Consider the following 18242-nt stretch of genomic DNA (forward strand, 5'->3'; position numbering starts at 1 on the left):
GACAAAAAAGCGCACTTCTGTATTTGCTAAGTCATGCATTTAGCGTTGGCAAGGTCGACAAAAAATTGTCGCTAAAGTGGCATAATGTGAAAGGAAAAACAGTAAAGCAGGTCCCAAGGGTGTCCTTGAGTATTTGTTGCAAATATACGTTCCAAAAAGTGTACATTTCAATTTATTTTTGCCGAAAAAAAGACAAATTGTAACATCAGATACACGTGTGTGAGAGAATGAGAAGCAAAACAATGGCGAACCATATATGGGCCTTGCGGTCGGTCGGTCACATGACCTAAGAGCTTTGAGAATAGTATTTATAGAACACAAACATGGCGAGAGGGCGAAAATATAAAATGAGTTGACGATAGTTCGGCGGTGAATTTCGCTGTGAAAACACACCGTGCGGGAACAATGTCGAAGAAGTCGGACAGTGGAAGGACATTCCATATCTCTGTCATAGGTTTATCGGGTTTAGATCACGAGAAAAACTTGTACGGCGTCGGGAAATCTTGTCTGTGTAATAGGTTCGTTCGTCCTCTAGCAGACGAATACATACACGAACATTCTTCTATATACAGCGGTACCGACTTTGCGGGCCGTGTTATAAACAACGATCACTATCTGTATTGGGGAAGTGTTATTAAGCAATCGGACGATGGCACAGACCTTACGTTTCAACTTATCGAGCAGACGGAATTTATCGAAGACTCTAGCCTGACAACATTAAGCCGAGGTGGACAGATCACATCGTACCCCAAACGTTGTACGGCCGTAAAGCTTCAATCCCAGGAGAAATTGATGTACATAAGTCGAGATCAAGTTGCCTTGCAAAATGATTACGAACAAGTCCAGCTACCCGGGGGAAAATTCAATGTTGACGGCTTTGTTTGCGTGTATGATGTGTCGTCTCGGGGCAAAGCAGAAGATCAGGAAATGTTATACGCATCGTTACTAACCGTTCTACAGAAGACGAAAAAACCGATCGTAGTTGCTGCTACGAAGTGCGATGACTTACGAAAGAATTCGCTCGACGATTGCCACAAGCTCTTCACAAGTAAGAAACTTACGAACGTGCCGATTATCGAAGTTTCGGCGCAGGAAAATGTGAATGTTGATCTAGCGTTTCTGTTGCTGGCCCAACTGATCGAAAAGGGTCGAATTAGGTCGCGAATAACGCCGTATAGTGAGGCGATACAGTTACAGAAGGAAAAAATTAACAGTGCTTTAGAGAAGTACCAAAAACTTGTCGAGAAGCAAGTGAGTAATTTCCAGTCAATATGGAAGAATATGAAAAAAACTTTTGAGACCGGCCCAGAGTATTTGGCAGTTCGGGATTTGTGTGGCATTGACACTTGTAAGAAAATTTTCAACAAGCACATACGGCGTTTAAAGAAAGATGCAGAGGATGTCAAACTAGCCGAATATTTGATAAAGATTCCGGCCGCTTTGAGCGATCTTTTCCCAACGATTCATAGCGTCGATGTATTTCATCAGGACTGGTCGAAGTGCCAAGCGGCGATAAAGGAACATTGCCACTTTGATAAGTGGTTTAGGACACTTTCAAACGGCTCGTCATGGCAGGATAGCGAGAACTTGACCAGTAAGGACTTTCTCGTCCCCTTCGATGTTTTGACAAGCGAGGAAGCAGAAATATGCTTTGATAAGCATGTCGAGAAACTGAAAGAGGCTGAGCTATGTTCTCGAATGAAAAAGGAATTCAAACGTTTGTTGCAATTAACCCCACAGATTCAACCTGGTACCCCTTGGGACGACGCGGTTTTGCTTTTGAAAAACGAGGAAAGCTACAAGTACCTCAGCGACCACGATAAATTGGATATTTTTGAGCACTACCAGGTCGAAATCAGGGAACAGGGCCGAATAGATTTACAAGAATTGCTGTTCGAATCCGCAAAGTTGTTTGCAAACTTCGGGCCGTCATGTCGTCCCACGGTTGAAAAATTGCATCAAATATGCAACGAACTACAGAAGGACGAAAGGTATCGTCGCTTCGATAAACTGCCCAACGAGAGAGACACGTTATTGTGGAATCACATCGCCTTAATACACAGTCCGACACGATGTTTGTCTGGCGAGGGGAAATGTATGGATGACCTTATTCAGGGTATCGTCTCAACGACTGATCAAAGGTAGGGACGCTTTGTTATTTATGTCTGACACATACTAAAATACTTCAGGGTCATCCGGCAAGTTCTTAATTCGAAAAAATCACTTTATTATACGTTGTAAACTTGCATTAATTGCTCAATTTACAATAGAGATTCCCGAAATCGTGAACTCTGTCAATATTTCTAAAGTTAAGCACCATCTGTTTCCATGTTTATAAAATTCTTAGCTTGAAAACACACCAATATTTTTTCCTAATTAAATACGTTTACAATACCACCCTTACATCTCCTTTAAATTATAAATATCTTAGCGGTTTTGCGGCCGAAATATTAAGATGTAGTTGTACACATGTTCAATTAATTCGCGATAGGAATTCTCTGTTCGGAGCGACAATGAAAGGCCACATATCTGAGATTTTTTCTTCGTGTTTGCAATAGCGGCATTTACTGTCTGGCTTTGTTAATGAATATACAATATTTAGACTATCCTAGAGTCTGTAGAAATTTCTCTACGCGCGCCGTAGAAATTTACACCTTGTGAATGAAATACGATCGTTGAGTGATGAAATGTTGTTTTGAAATCAACATGTTTAGGAATGTTCGTACGAGGCGTCTCAAAACAAACTTGTACATTTCATTTCGATGTCATCGTTGATGCTTGACAATACAAATGCTCTCCCGAGCAAATTATAATCCTTTTAAGTATAAATAGTAGCGTGGCAGCAACGTATTGAAAAGGAAAGTAAATTTTAAGAGGCCATTTGGAGCTATTTTTGTCGGCACTTGTGAACTGAAATTGACTAGTTTAGGTATTGTGTCGCGTGTCATTCGCCGACCCTTGTCGATTTCAATACATTTTTTGTTTACATTTGAGCCGAATGTGACGCTAATTTTTCGCGATAAAGGCATCGCTCGCGTTCTATCGCTTTGTTTTGATTTGACTACGAGATAAACTTGAATGTATCGGAAAAACGCCAGAGTCACTAAGTGGCCACATCCTGTATCAAATTGTTAGTAAACTAAACGAAACATTTATTACCATATAGTTAAATAAATACATGACGGGCGATGGTTGTTTTCGATTTCCGATGTTGCAATTTTGCGACAATAGCGCTAGGATGGTATTTTAAATACACTAAATTTTAATAGAATTTTCCGGCTAAACTTATCTTTGTTAATTGCTCTTCCAAATCTAGCATTGGACAGCGTTTTTTCTCGCTTTGTGAAATCCCACACTATTTTGTCAATTTAGGAATGAAACATGCCATGTAACTCTCAATTAATCCCCTTATGAAATGTCTCTTGAAGCTCATGATTTATCATGTGAAATTGCATGTGAGAAATTTCACTTGCTAAAGATATATGGTGTGTTAATTATTTATCCTATTAAGAAGCTTCTCTAATCCTCTAAAACTCATGAAGTTTCTGCTTGCATCCCATAGTTATATTGGCCATATGGCTTGATTACTTTTGTCAAAAGGTGCCCCCTCAGAGGTATAAAACCAACATTCTAACAGTCAGAAATTGCCCATAAGCATGACGTCATTACCGTTGTCATGGTAAGAATGGCGATTCAATATGGCCGACATTTTACCTATTCACGCATTTTACTCGAAAACAAGTTCGGTTACCCCAATTTTTTATTTTATAAAAAGTTTTCTTACAAAAAAATGGGAAATTTGAACGAGTTAAAAAAAATTCTATAGAGCCAAAATTTTTAAAAATTAAAAAACGTGATTTTTCGTTATAGAAATTTTTTGGCTCTATAGAATTTTTTTAAACTTGCTCAAATTTCCCATTTTTTTGTAAGAAAACTTTTTATAAAATAAAAAAATGGGGTAACCGAACTTGTTTTCGAGTAAAATACGTGAATAGGTAAAATGTCGGCCATATTGAATCGCCATTGTTACCATAACAACGGTAATGACGTCATGCTTATGGGCTATTTCTGACTGTTAGAATGTTGGTTAATATATCTGGAAAATTTCATTTCGTTTAGCAAGTAATTTCCTGCCAAAAATTTCAATCTAAATCATTAGTTTTCAATATTCTTAAAACTGTAGGGAGCCACCTTAAGAAGCTTCTCTAATCCTCTAAAACTCATGAAGTCTCTGCTTGCATCCCATAGTTATATTGGCCATATGGCTTGATTACTTTTGTCAAAAGGTGCCCCCTCAGAGGTATAAACAGCAGTGAGAATATGTAGTTTTTTGTGATGTATTGAAACCACCTGTTAGACAGGTTTATTTATATGATTTGCATTAACTAAAAAGTGAGAATTGAGTGAAAGATTCATACTAAATTGGAGCAAACTACTTAAATCCTGATTTTAATTAAAATTCTCACATATGTATTGTAATTGCCACATTTCTGGTGTTCATATGCATTGTATTTTTGTGCATGAAATTGCTTTCCGTATGCATTATTAAGTTGGCTGACTTGCTGTACACAATAGCTTATTAGGAATTGCCAAGGGCAAGGAATTTGCCTGAATATTACCTAAATATTATTTCAAAATATCCCCATTTCCAAACTCTATCTCGATAACGATATTTAACTGAAAATGTTTAACCACACTAGCACAATTTTTAGTGATATTTTTGCCTTTCCTGATTATTTACATGATTTCTTTATATAAGCTGTGTATTGCATAATATTGAATGTAAAAATATGCAATATCCATATGAAATAACAAGGTGATTAGGCACCCTGTACTTTGTAGTTCATCCATTTTTATGACAACAATTTGGATGGTTGTTTTTAATTTCCTGTTGCTAGAAGCTGCTAATTAATTAACCGCAATAGTCTAGACATTTGTTGACCTGATCTGAAAATTAGTTTGTTCATAAGTTGAATTGTAATTACATGGCAAATTTATGATGTAATAACAGGTACAAAATCTCTTCATAAGTAATATGTGAGTTTATATGGAATAACTAAAAGGACTGGAAACAATTGTTAAAGAAATAACCCATTCACAAAATTTGATATGGTTTCATCAGAGAATCAAGAAAGCATGTGATGAAACACAAGGAAATGTTTTATTAGTAGTTGCAGGCTTGCAGGCCTAATACTCAATACCTGGCTTTAAGGGTATGTTATGGAGCTGTATTTGGAAGTTTACATGCCTGCAGCTTTAGCCTAGTTTAGACTTTAAAAAAAGTATGTTAAACAGCACATCTCCTCTATGGCAATACATATTTTTTTAAACTTAATCATGTTTGGTATGAACCTAATTAAAAAAGTGTGAAAGAAGTGCTTTGCATCAAGTGGAACTTTGACTTTAGGGTCATACATGCACTCAACATAAATATTTAGAAAATGTTCATGACCTTGGTCACAACTACAAAATCCTCTGAAAATATCTTTTTATGTAAGTTGTGTTGTTTAAGCTTCCCATAGAAGATACTTATAACGAATGTTCATTATTTCCAACAAAACCTTTATTAAACCCGGAATTAAACTTCAGTATAATTTTTGGGGAGATTACCTATTTGAAAGGGCTTTTCAAAAAGGATTTTAAGATAAAAATATGCCCTGGCAAATTTTGTACTCTTTTGTACATCTAATCTTTGTGTTTGCTTTGACCACTTTAGTTTCAAGTGTTAAAGAATCTTTAACATACACAGCTGTGCACATGATATAGGATACATATTATCTAGCTTGTTTACAAAGAGAGACAGCCCAGTGTTTACTGTATTTCTCCCAGTTTATTATTATCTTCATGTTTCAGCAGGCTCAACCATAGGGGTCTCAACATTTCTGTCTGATATAAATGTCATAGCACTTCATATTATTTATATACATCACCAAAGGTTTATCATTAACACATGTAAATGTAAAGGCAGCTGTGAATTTTAAGACATATTTATTTAATTTATACTTAAACAAATTTAAAATTCTCCCAGGACCCTTATTTTTTCAAGAAGAGGTGGGTGGGGGGGTAAATGAAGAGAAAAGAAAAAAAGGGGGGGTGGGGGTTATAAGAGAAAACAAAAGAAGGGGGATTTTCTGTTTCACTGTATTTTAAACTTATATATTGAATAACTATTTGTTGTTTGGCTAATTTTGTTATTAATTTTACCTGTGTTTTCATGCTGCCGAGAGATTTAATGAGACTAAAATTATAAAACTCTTCAAACTAACCTAAAACAATTTTAGAAACTTGCATTTCCAAGTGTGAAAATATTTTAGTAGGTGCAAATTTTAAAGTATATTCATCTAGAAATATAAGGCAAAAGACAACAGTAAATGGCCCAAATAGTAAACATTGTCGCCAACACTTAAATCAATGAAAATAAGCACAACATTCCATTTTTGTTTTTTGGAAATTTTCATTCCTAAAAAAGACAATAGTTTTAGGAAGAGGAGATCTCCGGGATCTGCCCACGCCAGGTAAAAGCACGTGTCGTAATGCAGTTTGACAGTATGTCTGCAATACTGAACATCTTAGGTATGTGAATTATGCAGCATTATTGAAATACTTTCAAGATGAAATTATTCTTAAAGGCTAAAGCCGAACTTAATTAAATCTTTGAACAAAAACTAGGGGGCTTATTTCTAATGATTACATGCATATATAACGCGAACCATTGAAAACAAAGATTAAACCAGCTGAGAGTCTCTGTGTGTGAAACAATTTCTACAAGGAAAGAAGGAAACCTCTTGACGCAAAGCACAGTGGTAAATTCCACCATTTCATTGTTGCGCCCATTTAGGGTTGTGATGATTGAGAGCAAATATGGTGAAGAGTTTCGCAAAGCCGCGCCTTCGAAGTTTACGTCAAAGCATTGTTATTCACTCTACTTTATTTTGACAACTACGTGTAGAAATAATAAACATCTAAAAATAAGGGATCTTTCAAAATTTCAAGGACACACATCACATGCTGATGGTCTCACTTGAAAAATAAAAAGTAAAAAACTTCCGATGATTGACATTGAAAATATTGTCTTTTTTAGTTTCTATGCGTCCTTAATCAAAGACAAAACCTTCATTTTCAGTTTTCGCCAAGAAACTCATTTCCCAGTTTTAGATATCACTTATTGGACTCTTAGCAAATCATGGTCTTAAAGTATGATGTTCACTGTGTTTATGTTTACCCGTTAGTTTCGTTATCTTTTCAGACATGAAGCCAGTGGTAACATGCTGATATTTAATTAATGACTTAGTAGTTTATAATGGCGTCCAACAGCTGGCTTTTAAGCATACTGAGTATGAAAAGGCTAGATATTTGGAGCAGACACCTGGGTCATGTTATGACAAAAGTTAACAGACACAATGGAGCCAGCATTGTAACTTCTTGCATAAACTAACCTGGTTGACATTGAATGTCAAAACAATGGATGATTTTGCATCTGTTTTAGTTTTCTGGCTGGGGGGGGGGGGTGTGGGTAAAGGAAATCTCAGTAAATTCCCAAGCCATGTTCATCCAAAATGATTTATTGTGTGAAGGCTATACGGGATTAGTCTATTTTACCCTGCCCAGGCGTGATCTCAGCTCTTTAGAAGATTAAGTCAATGAATCAGATGTTTCAAGCGTATTGTGTACCTGATCGCCATTAAAGAAACTGGGTGGGACCCACCTGCTCGGCAGACGGCAAAGCCCTCGATTATATAAAGGGCATATTCAATCATATCCTCCGACAGCCATATTTGCATGATCATAATGTCCTATTTTATCAGCTTACCTGACTTTGACTAATGCTTTTTAGACTTTGAATACGATAAAAGGTTTTAGCAGCGTGCTTATATTGTCCTGAGCATAGCCAAATTGGAATGTGCTAACCACCAAATTCTTGAATGTACTAACCGTAACTAATTGGCTATGAAACCCTGCAGGCTTATCTTCTATTCAGACAATAATAGCATTTGAATTTTGATGTTTTGTTTCAGTTTCCCCATTTGCCATGGATTAAATTTTTTAATCCTTTTCTAATCCTTGGCAAACAATTTACATAGTGTACCTTGTTGTTCTGTCACGTCTTTTATTAGAAATGACGCATTTCTTGACGCATTTCTTAAAGATTAGGAAATGAACGATTAGGATTGAGTAATTTCCTAACCTTTCATAAAATGGTAAACAATAAAATGTTTTGGTAAACAGTTTGTTTCGAAATGAAATCAAAATTGACCCACTCAGCTGTACTACCGTAATAGATGCTATTTCATCGTAAATATGTTAATGTATAAAGTATTTTCATATCATAACTTATGTGGTTTTATATTATAAAAAGCGGCTATTTCAATACAGATAAACCATCCAGAGCGTTTAACCTTGGGCTCTGTGCGCGCGAGGAATGATGGTTAATTATTGTTTATTTAGTCTTAGAAATCGAAAATTTGTCTTTATTGGAATACAGTGTACCTAAGACAAAAGACACGAGTGCTTAGCTCTAATAGCTGTAGCTTTTTTGATTTCAATTTGGGCATAATAAGTTACAACCCATCATCCCTTTCGCGCCCAGGCTTGAAGGATGAAATGACAGACCGGAAATATATGAAAGATCCGAAGTAGTTACTACTATAAATATTTTATGCGATTAAAAAATGGATAAATTACTTTCCATTTACAATAAATATTTTATGTCTGGAGACTGGCTTTCAGAAACCATTTAATTTTACTAACAAAATCCGAGCAACTACAGTATTTGCCTTGTAATCGACGACGTATAGATAAAGTTTTTTGCTTTATTTCATTGCTTTAGACCGCTGTCATCATTTCTCACTGGTAGCTGCGATACCTTCGAATCAGAAGATAGTCTTGTGACTTTGATCGTGGTTGGTATAAATGGTCTTGCCAAAGAATTTGCACAAGGCGCTGAGGTTAGTTATTTCATGCTGTTCCATTTGATTGTATAAACGCCCATTTTTAGCAAACCGAGATTCGGCGCATTGATCCGAGCTAAGAAAACTCTCCTTCGGAGGACGTATCTCAAAAAATACCACCAAAACACATGTTATGAGTTCTTATAGGTCATCATACTGTATAGGTTATAGCAAATGCATAGAGTGATATATTAGCTTGATAGGAAAGCAGGGCAAATTTTCTGGTTTGAAGTAGATTTTTAGTTAGATTTCTATAAATTTTAAACATCCAAAACGCGACGCTCAAAGAAAGGTCCAAAGCATTACAGTGTCTCGCACAAATTCCTATAAACCAAGACGTTCGTCTTAACGAGTAACGTTACCCTTGGGGACCCACCTCAATACAATGAGTTTTAGCGAACAATCTGCAAGATATTGCTTTCCTTGTACGCATTTCTAAGATGAGTGTATTGTAATTTTAGAAACGCTGTTATGGAGAGCACATGGAGTATCCGTTTGAAAACAAGCTGTATGAACTTGATATCAAGGTCGTAGAGGATGAAGGGAACGAATCCGACATCTTCAGTGAACTCGATGACATCAGCACTACAGGTACAATAAATAACTTGTCAACAACTTTTCTATAAGCAGGAAATTTGGCAATACTAAACACAGCTTGATGTTCACACACGAAACTGCTGAGATATTATGTTTGTTTACGGTTCCTTTAAATGGATTCCACCAAATTGGGTTGTTTTTTTAGGTTCCCCTACTATTTACACTATTAACGCGCTTGCATACTTTTCTTGACCATGTCACGACCTTTCAGACGATAGGCCTTCCCTTAGAATGATCGGCTTCTGTCTATATAGTTAATTTTTTTTCACTTTATTGGGCTTATTTAATCATACGAACGAATGGCAAAATGCGAACGTATAACTACTGAGTGAAGAAGCATAGCTAATATTCTTGTTTGAAATCCAGTTTCGTATTCAAGTACGCGGAACTCTACGAATTACACAGTATACCGAAATGTTTTTGTTTTCACAGTTTTTTCAGAATGTCTGCCAACAGCTTTTGTTTGTTTACACCAGGTCTGTGTTGCGTTTTTTCCTCGCGGGACACTTTCAACTACATTGAGACGTATCTCGAGCGAACAGTCGGAAAATCAGACGATGTTTTGAGAGAGGACGTTCCAATAGTGTTAGTGCTAGCACAGGATCCTCAGGAAAAAGATTCGCAGAAAGAATTGAAATCTAAAGCGCAAGAACTCGTTAACAGGTAAACAAACATTTTATTCATCATGGCTTGACCATCTGTAATCGTCCCTGGATATAGCCGTTCATGCAGTACATCCCTGACCATAGAACGGTCTGCTGGCGGTTATCCGAAATTTTGCCTTTGAATTTGGTTAAAATGCGAAAAATGCATTGCCGTAAAAATGATCCCCGTAAAAATGCGTATAAAATAGCTTTTTCCAAAGTTGCACTCAGAAACTGTTTTCAACCTTCTCGGCAGAATAATACCTGGAGTTTAGATATAATTTTCCGAAAAACTTGCACTTAGATAATAATATAGTTAATGTACAAATGCACACATATACACAATGCACACACTTCACTTTTTTAAAATCTTTTTTAAGAATCAATTCATTCCTCTTTTCAGTCCGTAACAATTTAGTTTTGTGTCCATGCATTTCTGAATTAGTACACTGTCTCAACGTGTGATCTTTATGCTTTCGATTTTCAAGGTATGGCTGTGTGTTTATCGATATCCACATCAGTCATTTCTATCGTGATTTGTTGATCACTGACACCCAAGTTGACGAAGCCATCAAGAACATCTTGGAAGGAATCAAAAATCAGACGAGATCCCGATGTACTTCTGAGGATCTGAAAGAACCTGATCCAGATTTAAGGTATATATACTGGGGGAAAGTTAGTTGTAATTGGGGACAAAAAATGTACGGTTAAAAAATCGGCTGCATTTAGGATGATAAACCTAAACTTTTTCTTTTGGTGAAAAGAAATTGTTAAGAAATCGATTTCCTATAAAGAGGGTAGAGCGGTGTAGGTCTACAACGCTCTGACGTACCCTAAATACAAAGAAATTTTTCATGCAAGACAAAAGTAGTTAATAATTTGAGGTCACCAGCAAGTGTATATGCAAATGACAGTGGTACTTTTTGAAACACGACAATTAATTTCCCATTTATCTCTTTAGGATCTTACTTTGTGCAAACTGTGGCGATCCATATCCCGTCGAGCTTATTCTGGGTCCTCTGTTTACAAACCAGTCGTGTTCAAAATGCCCAGGAAGAAACGACAGCGTTATGTTAGAGACGTTTGTTGGTTCGGAGAAGAAGACAGTTATGATAACATTCACTTCATATCACCGTAAGTCTTGTTTACAATCGCGAACCTGCTTTGTACTCGATAATTCTTCTGCATTTATAAATGACCAAACTTGTCGTATTCAGTAGTGTTCAAGTTCACCAAAATTTTTCAAGTTCACAAGATTTAAAATCAGTTAAAATTTTTCTCGCGTGAATAAACGAGCCCAAAGACTCAAATATGTCACATAAATGAAAATGAAAAATTATCACACTTGGATTGAAAACAAAGGAAACGGCTTGAATTAATACATAAATCTATCTTTTCATTTAGGAGCATACAGTTTAAACTATCAAAAATTCCACGGGTATATTCTTGTCTACTCTGCCGTAAGGTCTGCCTCGTTATCAACACTGAGGTACGTGAAATAGATTGGAAATAAAATCATATGCAGACACGATATATGCATGCAATATTCTCATTTCTGATCTTTGATTTCTAGTGTATTTGCATCGTCCATACCCACCATTCCTATCCAAGTTCTAGCGACTACGGGAAGTTATTCTGGTGCCAGTGTTGTTTTTCATAGCAATGTCGCAAAGACACTGCTCGCTGATGGAACTAACCTTGCCAGCAAACTCTGTGCAAAGTTTCAAACCACTTCGCCACAATTCCAATACCAAGGTATGTTGTTGTCTTATATGTGATAGCTGGTCGGAGTATTTGCATAGCTTGTCCCAAACTCAGCCATTACCTAGTTTGTTTTGAGCTACGAAAAAGCTTCGCTTTCTCGCTAACCTAATGACTAAGATGTAGTTTTCAAATGAGGTTTTTCATTTTAAACAGTTGTAAACTTTTTATGCGTTTTATTTAATATTAATAGCTTTTGATGATACTTAGCTTTGTCCCGTTTGCATTCAAAGTTAAAGTTTATTTTTATATCATTTCTTCAGCTGGAGCATTTGCAGTTTTCTTCAACCGGGTTTGGGAGAAGAAGCGAGAATCCGAGGCCGCTTACGCCGAACACCTGATGACATTTAGCGATACGTTACCACGCAAGAAGCATGATCCACTGCCCGAGGTGCCGCCGTCACCTCGCGACCGTCGACCGAACCGTAACCGAAGCTTAAGCGCACGTCATTACGAATCTCCGTCGCTGATCACTCGGGAGATCCACAGTAGTTCGGGAAGTCTGAATGCAAGGCCTACACCTTCATTCGAGGTTAGTTGTTAATATTGTGCTATTTTTAGAATTACACTGCAGTTCAACTGCAAAATTCTGTAAAATGAAACATTTTGATTAGCTTTCTTAGCAGTTGATGTTGCTGTTTTCAATTGACAGTTCTTGGTCAAATGGTCATTACACGTGGAACTGCTTGCGACAATGAATGATCTGTATTTATATTTCTAGGTGTCATTGGTGGACGAGGATGATCTAAGTCCTTATGCTGTTGTCAAAAGAAACGTTTACCACCCTCCAGCTCCGAACGAGATCAGGCCGCCATTCACAAGCACACCGAATGCAAGTTCCACAGAGGAAATTAATCCTTATGCATCGTCCACACCACTCAGGGCTGAGGTTTGTTTGATAGAATGAATATATGTCCCCCTGCGGGTCCTCGTATTAAATGATAATTCCCTATCTATATAATCCGTAAAAACGTTGTCGAATATTATTGCAAACGCCCCCTTCTGATTGGCTACGCTACTCGCTATGTATTGGTTATGCGATTTCCCTCATTAGACCTCTTTTTGGGGGTATTTCAAAGCGTTTTCATTTCCGTTAATATGGTGTCCCTAATATCAAAATTATGCCAGAATAATTACAATGAAAAGCGCTAGAAATACCCATTAAAGGGAATCTATTACTGTCATTTGAGTCTATTACTGTCATTTGGAAAGTTTTTCTCGGCAAAAGGTATATTAAGGCCCGGTTTACACTTGCAAATTTTCTGTGATCACAGTTGGCATCTTGAAAATCGTAAGTTTCAAAGTATTTAGTAGAAATATCCAAAGGAACTAAAACAGTGGCTAACAACACTGAGCTACTTCATCGTGATACTCCCTGTAAAACATAAACCTCGGGATTTACCTGTGGATTTACCAATGCAAGTTTTCAACTGCGAGCACAGGAACTTTTACAGTGTAAACTATGCCTAAGTATATACGAAGAATTTAGTTCAAATTCTTTGCTTATAAATCTTTCTGGCTTGTTTTAAGATGTTTGCCCAGAAGGATAACATTGTCAACGAGTTTGAGCATCTGTATTCCAAAGTTGACCGAGCTGCGATACTCCGGGAGGTCCATGCGGAAGACCAAATCGCGTCGGACAAACCTGCGTATGTTGATGATATCTCGTACGAAAGTAAGGAGGGATATCGAGGATCAGGCACCTTCGAGACTCCACCTCCAGTACCTATACGTACTATACACGATGAAGACGAGGATGAGCCGGTGTCTGGGGAGAAAGATCCGGGGTATTCGACAATACGAAGTACAACGCGTGATAATCATGACGAAGGCTATTCTACCGTAGAGGAGACATTACAACGTGGGAATAAGAGAGGGAACAAGGTGGGAGACCAGTCTATCAATATATGTGTGTAAACACGCACAAGTCGTTTCAGCTTTTGATTGATGTGAAATACTTAATATAGAAATTAAACATGATTAGAAAACTTGAGCGAAGATCTTAGGCGATGTTGTTATTCACATTTGTGGAAACTTTAAATATTTGTATTTTTCCTTAGGCGCGTCCTCTCAGTGCCGATCCTTTCCAAATGGGAATGAGAGATAAGATCCAGTTCTTTGGTGAGAGAATGGTCCTTCCGTATCCCTCTGCGAACCGCTCGTTCCCCAGCGATAGTTTGCAAAGACTGCGCGACAAGAAAGTGGTACCAGGCCTCATCAGCAGGTTCTCTAACAGCGCGCCTCTGGCACAAATGGAGGTAGGAGAATCTATCTGATGTTATTAGATGTACTACATTTTCAATATTTTGCGTTGCACGTCTCTCTTACCAGCCATTAAGGTTTATAGCTGTTATAGCACATTTTGACATTTCAAATTCTTCTCCCAGGAATCGGAGGTTCCCGATTACGCTTCGGTAAAAGACCTCGAAGAAGTGCGTAAAAAGGCAAACAGACATTCTACCATACCCGAGATTACGAGTTATTCCGACAGCGTCGTCGTCATGCGTTCGACAAGCAAGGAAAGTGCGCGAACAGCAAGGTGAGTGAGGCGGGAAGGTGAACTAGTGTGAATATGGGTGCAATGCGCTGAGATTAGGTACATTATTTGGTTTTCTTTGAATTTTCATTCTTACGCACCATGTAATCGGTGTTGGAAATGTTTTTATTTCGTATAGATCAGCCGACGAGTGTACAATTGCGGAGCTGATGGACAATGCCGCTTGTGCAGCTGCGCAGAAACGGCTTCGTAGCCCAGCGAAACGACAACCATTTCCGGAACCAACTGGAGGTAAGCTAGTACTGTATTTCATAAACGAGAACGGTATAGGCTCTTCTCCATCACATTCACTTTGCCCGTGTCATTGATGTTGTAAGTTAAGCTTTTAAAATTGTTCTAAGTAATTTCAAGTAATTGTAAGGTAAACATTTTGCAGATCTCAATTCACCGAAGTCAGAGCAGCCATCTCCAATGTCAGAACTTCCTCCACCCCATATAAGTTATTCCATATGTTCGGACGACGGCCAAACTGCTGACGACGAGGCCACCATTGATCGCACAAAGAAGCCCCGTAACTGGAGCATTAGAAAACCTCGCAAGAGTTCTCCGATGCCTCCTAGACGAGCCCACGATTTGGAGAAACGATCCCGCAGTAGAAAGAGGAAAGGTATAGACTGGAAGATATCGCTCAAGATCTTCGTAGTCAATTTCCGTGAACACTGCGTTGTCAAATTTTCCGTAGTTTCTTACCTGAAATATATTTTGTGTTTCAGAATCAGACGGAAAGACCGGAGAAAAGAACATAAGCCGTAGCAGAAGTGTTCCTCGGAACTTTAACCCTCTGACGAAACGTTACGAGACCAGAGAATGGATTGCTGTTAAACAGAAGTACAACAGCTTGTCAATGGACACCAGGGTGAGTTCACGTGCCTATTTCTTAATAGAAGGAAAGTTTTCTTCTATGCGTAAGAATGCATGTACATGCGCGTATGATTATATACGTATGTTAAAATGCGCAATAGAAATATTACTATACAGACCCAAAACTATATATTCGCTAATGTCAAAGTCGACATTGCACCAAAGGTAAATGTGGGCCCAAAATGTAAATTGCATTTTTCCTATATTAAGAAATAGCGCTGTTCACACAGGCAAATATGTATTTTTGAACTTTCACGACTAAAATCAAGCCTTTGAGCCAGGACTAGTATGAATATCAACTTATCAAATGTATATTTCTCTCCATATCCCAGGCGATGTCACCTCGCCAAGACGAAGGAGAATCGTTCACGGAGGAGGTATAACACATGCGTATTAATTTTAGCAACTCTTGTTGTATCACCTAAAATACTTTGCTTAAACTTTAAACAGAACCTTTTTCACCTTCAGAAAGTTATCATTTGTAACCATTGTCTCTTTTCTTTGAATAATAGGATACTGAAGACGATACAATGACCAGGAAGGTGAGTGTTTTGAATGTCAGTAATGAACTTTGTATGTTCATTGATATATCAAGAGCATCATTTAAATAGTCCCCGTTTTATTTGTTTAGCGTAAAAAAGACGAAAAGGAGGCGGAGAAGAACAGAAAACGCGAGGAAAAGCAACAGAAAAAGCAGGAAAAACTTCGAAAGAAAAAAGAAGATCAAATGAGGAAGAAAGAAGAAGAATTTCGTAGGAGGTCGAAAGGAAAGAAGAGCAAGTATTTCGGTCAGCTGTTACCTGATATCTGTCCTGAGAACTCTCTCGTTCCTCTCTTTGTCACAAAATGTATCAACTTTGTTGAAAATAGTGGTAAGTTTGGCTCTGTTCATTCTGAGAGAGCCCGAAGGAGGTATTCTTTCTTTTTCTTTCATTAATAAGCATGTATTTTCTATCTTTATCAGGAATGCAGGTCAAAGGAATCTATCGGGTGAGTGGAAACAAAGCCGATGTGGAATCCTTGCAACAAAAGTTTGAAGAAGACCCAAACAAGGATTTCTCGGAATTAGGACTGACCACACATGCCGTAACTGGCGCTCTTAAATCGTTCTTCACCAAGTTACCCGGAGCTTTAATTCCAAGCAACAACTACGAGGGGATTATTGCTGCAACCAGTAAGTTACTTTTGTTTCAGCCTGTAAAATTTTTGCAAACGTTTTGTAACACCCACCAGCTATACAAACGCATCCTGGGGTAAAGCAGTAACCAAAGACTGCCGCCAGTCAATTCTGTTTACCGGTGAAAAGGCGGTTTCCACTAGGCTGCATTTTTGATGGAACGAAATTTTTCACACATCCTACTTTTGAACTTTGTGCCACTGGTTGCACTGCAACAGAGCAATCGTATTTCATTTGAATCAAATATATCCATGATCATTCTCTAATTTTTTCATTCTTCACCCTAGCGATAATGGACGCCAACGAAAGATTTGCAGAACTGCGTAAAATAATGAAACTGATGCCAGCCCACAACTACGCCGTATTCAAAAGGCTCATGTTCCATCTTAACAAGTAAGCTCTTAACGCTGATTACTGCGTGGTTTCTCTCTTTGTGTTTAATTGCAGTTGATATTCTTGATCTTGCAACGAATTCAAAGGTCGAAGAAAAATAATTTCACGTATAATTTTTCGATGAAAACACATTTCGAAAACTCGCCTAAGGGCTTATTTTTTCGTTATTTTCGTTCATAAATATGTCAACTTTTGTACACGTTGTTGAAGACAATCGTACGTTACAAATCAATCATCGAATACCATTGCATTCCTTAACAAGAAAAACCATATGCCTATAGACTATTGCGTAACAAAGCGTTTCATTGATGTGTGTATATGTTCTCTTTAGGGTAACGGAGCATAAAGATGTGAATATGATGGAATCTCGTAATTTAGCAATCGTTTTCTGGCCAACATTGGCTCCACCAGTCATAGCAACAATCGACAATTTTTCCAGAACTATGAATATGTGTCTGTTCGTTCAAACCTACATTGAACATTGCGCTGAACTATTCAAAGAAGATTAACCACGGTATGCTTTAGGACAATTTTGGATCATTGTTTACATTCGTGGTAAAATATTATGGTGGAAATTATTGTTTGTGGAAGATAGTGGATTGTTATGAAAGTCGCCGCCGTTGATATTGGAATGGTTGTGGATAGATTCATAAATCCAATTTGAACGTTTTGTACATCATTGGATAGTTATGGATATTGTAGTCTAAAAAATGGATGACTACAGTGGTGTTGGTATATGCAGATGATCAAGTTGGGATGAAAACATAGGTTGATAGATTGATGGAAAGTATTACTAACGTAACGACACAAGTGGATAGAAGTTTTGAATAATGACAAATGCCCTTTATGGCTGCACTAACCATTAGATATTTTATAGACATCACTAATTTATTATGTATGTGTGTAATATGTAATCACGCAAGAACTGCCGAAAATCGCCACGCGTGGCACTCTGCGTGTCACCCGTCCCTCGTGAACCACGCGTGAGTCAACTTCATTCAAGTATACGAAGCAAAACAAAGTCTTAAACATTGCACAATAATTGAACATTACCTGGAACAATAATTTTAGCTATTTTTGAATGAGTTTTGTGTATTTTTATTGTATATATTTTCTTGCGGAAAGTAATCGTTTTGTAACGAACTGTAGCGAAATTTTAGGGATTTTTTGAGTCGTTTAGGGCTAGGTAAATTGCTAAGATTTAGAATTTAGTCTTGTGCTCTTTTTCGAGCAGAGAGGAAATAAATGTATACATTTTTTACACCTTGGTGTTTTCCTTGTTTGTTTATGCTTTTCACGAAAGT

General features: G+C 37.6%; 1 protein-coding gene across 1 annotated transcript; it reads left to right on the plus strand.

The window, feature by feature from the left end:
- The first annotated feature begins 302 nt into the window (after nucleotides 1–302).
- Nucleotides 303–18186, plus strand: LOC114530027 (rho GTPase-activating protein 5-like). The gene is made up of 22 exons (XM_028551608.1): nucleotides 303–2141; nucleotides 8828–8945; nucleotides 9410–9539; nucleotides 10022–10208; nucleotides 10678–10845; nucleotides 11151–11323; nucleotides 11594–11678; nucleotides 11763–11944; nucleotides 12214–12482; nucleotides 12672–12839; nucleotides 13481–13834; nucleotides 14011–14208; nucleotides 14338–14489; nucleotides 14626–14738; nucleotides 14884–15114; nucleotides 15221–15363; nucleotides 15701–15745; nucleotides 15881–15910; nucleotides 16000–16240; nucleotides 16333–16542; nucleotides 16833–16938; nucleotides 17270–18186. Exons 1-22 carry the CDS (start codon nucleotides 406–408, stop codon nucleotides 17445–17447), a joined length of 5217 nt encoding a protein of 1738 aa, XP_028407409.1. The 5' UTR covers nucleotides 303–405; the 3' UTR covers nucleotides 17448–18186.
- The last annotated feature ends 56 nt before the right edge of the window (nucleotides 18187–18242 follow it).

The sequence above is a fragment of the Dendronephthya gigantea genome, unplaced genomic scaffold (genome assembly GCF_004324835.1).
Source record: "Dendronephthya gigantea isolate DGI-Jeju-01 unplaced genomic scaffold, DenGig_1.0 000059F, whole genome shotgun sequence".
Lineage (NCBI taxonomy): Eukaryota > Metazoa > Cnidaria > Anthozoa > Malacalcyonacea > Nephtheidae > Dendronephthya > Dendronephthya gigantea.

Bases quoted from the DNA above. Each gene is read 5' to 3' on its own strand.
- LOC114530027 (XM_028551608.1), top strand. From the start codon at position 406: ATGTCGAAGAAGTCGGACAGTGGAAGGACATTCCATATCTCTGTCATA. The intron at 8,946-9,409 runs GTTAGTTATTTC...TTGTAATTTTAG, and splicing joins AATTTGCACAAGGCGCTGAG to AAACGCTGTTATGGAGAGCA. The intron at 9,540-10,021 runs GTACAATAAATA...TGTTTACACCAG, and splicing joins CGATGACATCAGCACTACAG to GTCTGTGTTGCGTTTTTTCC.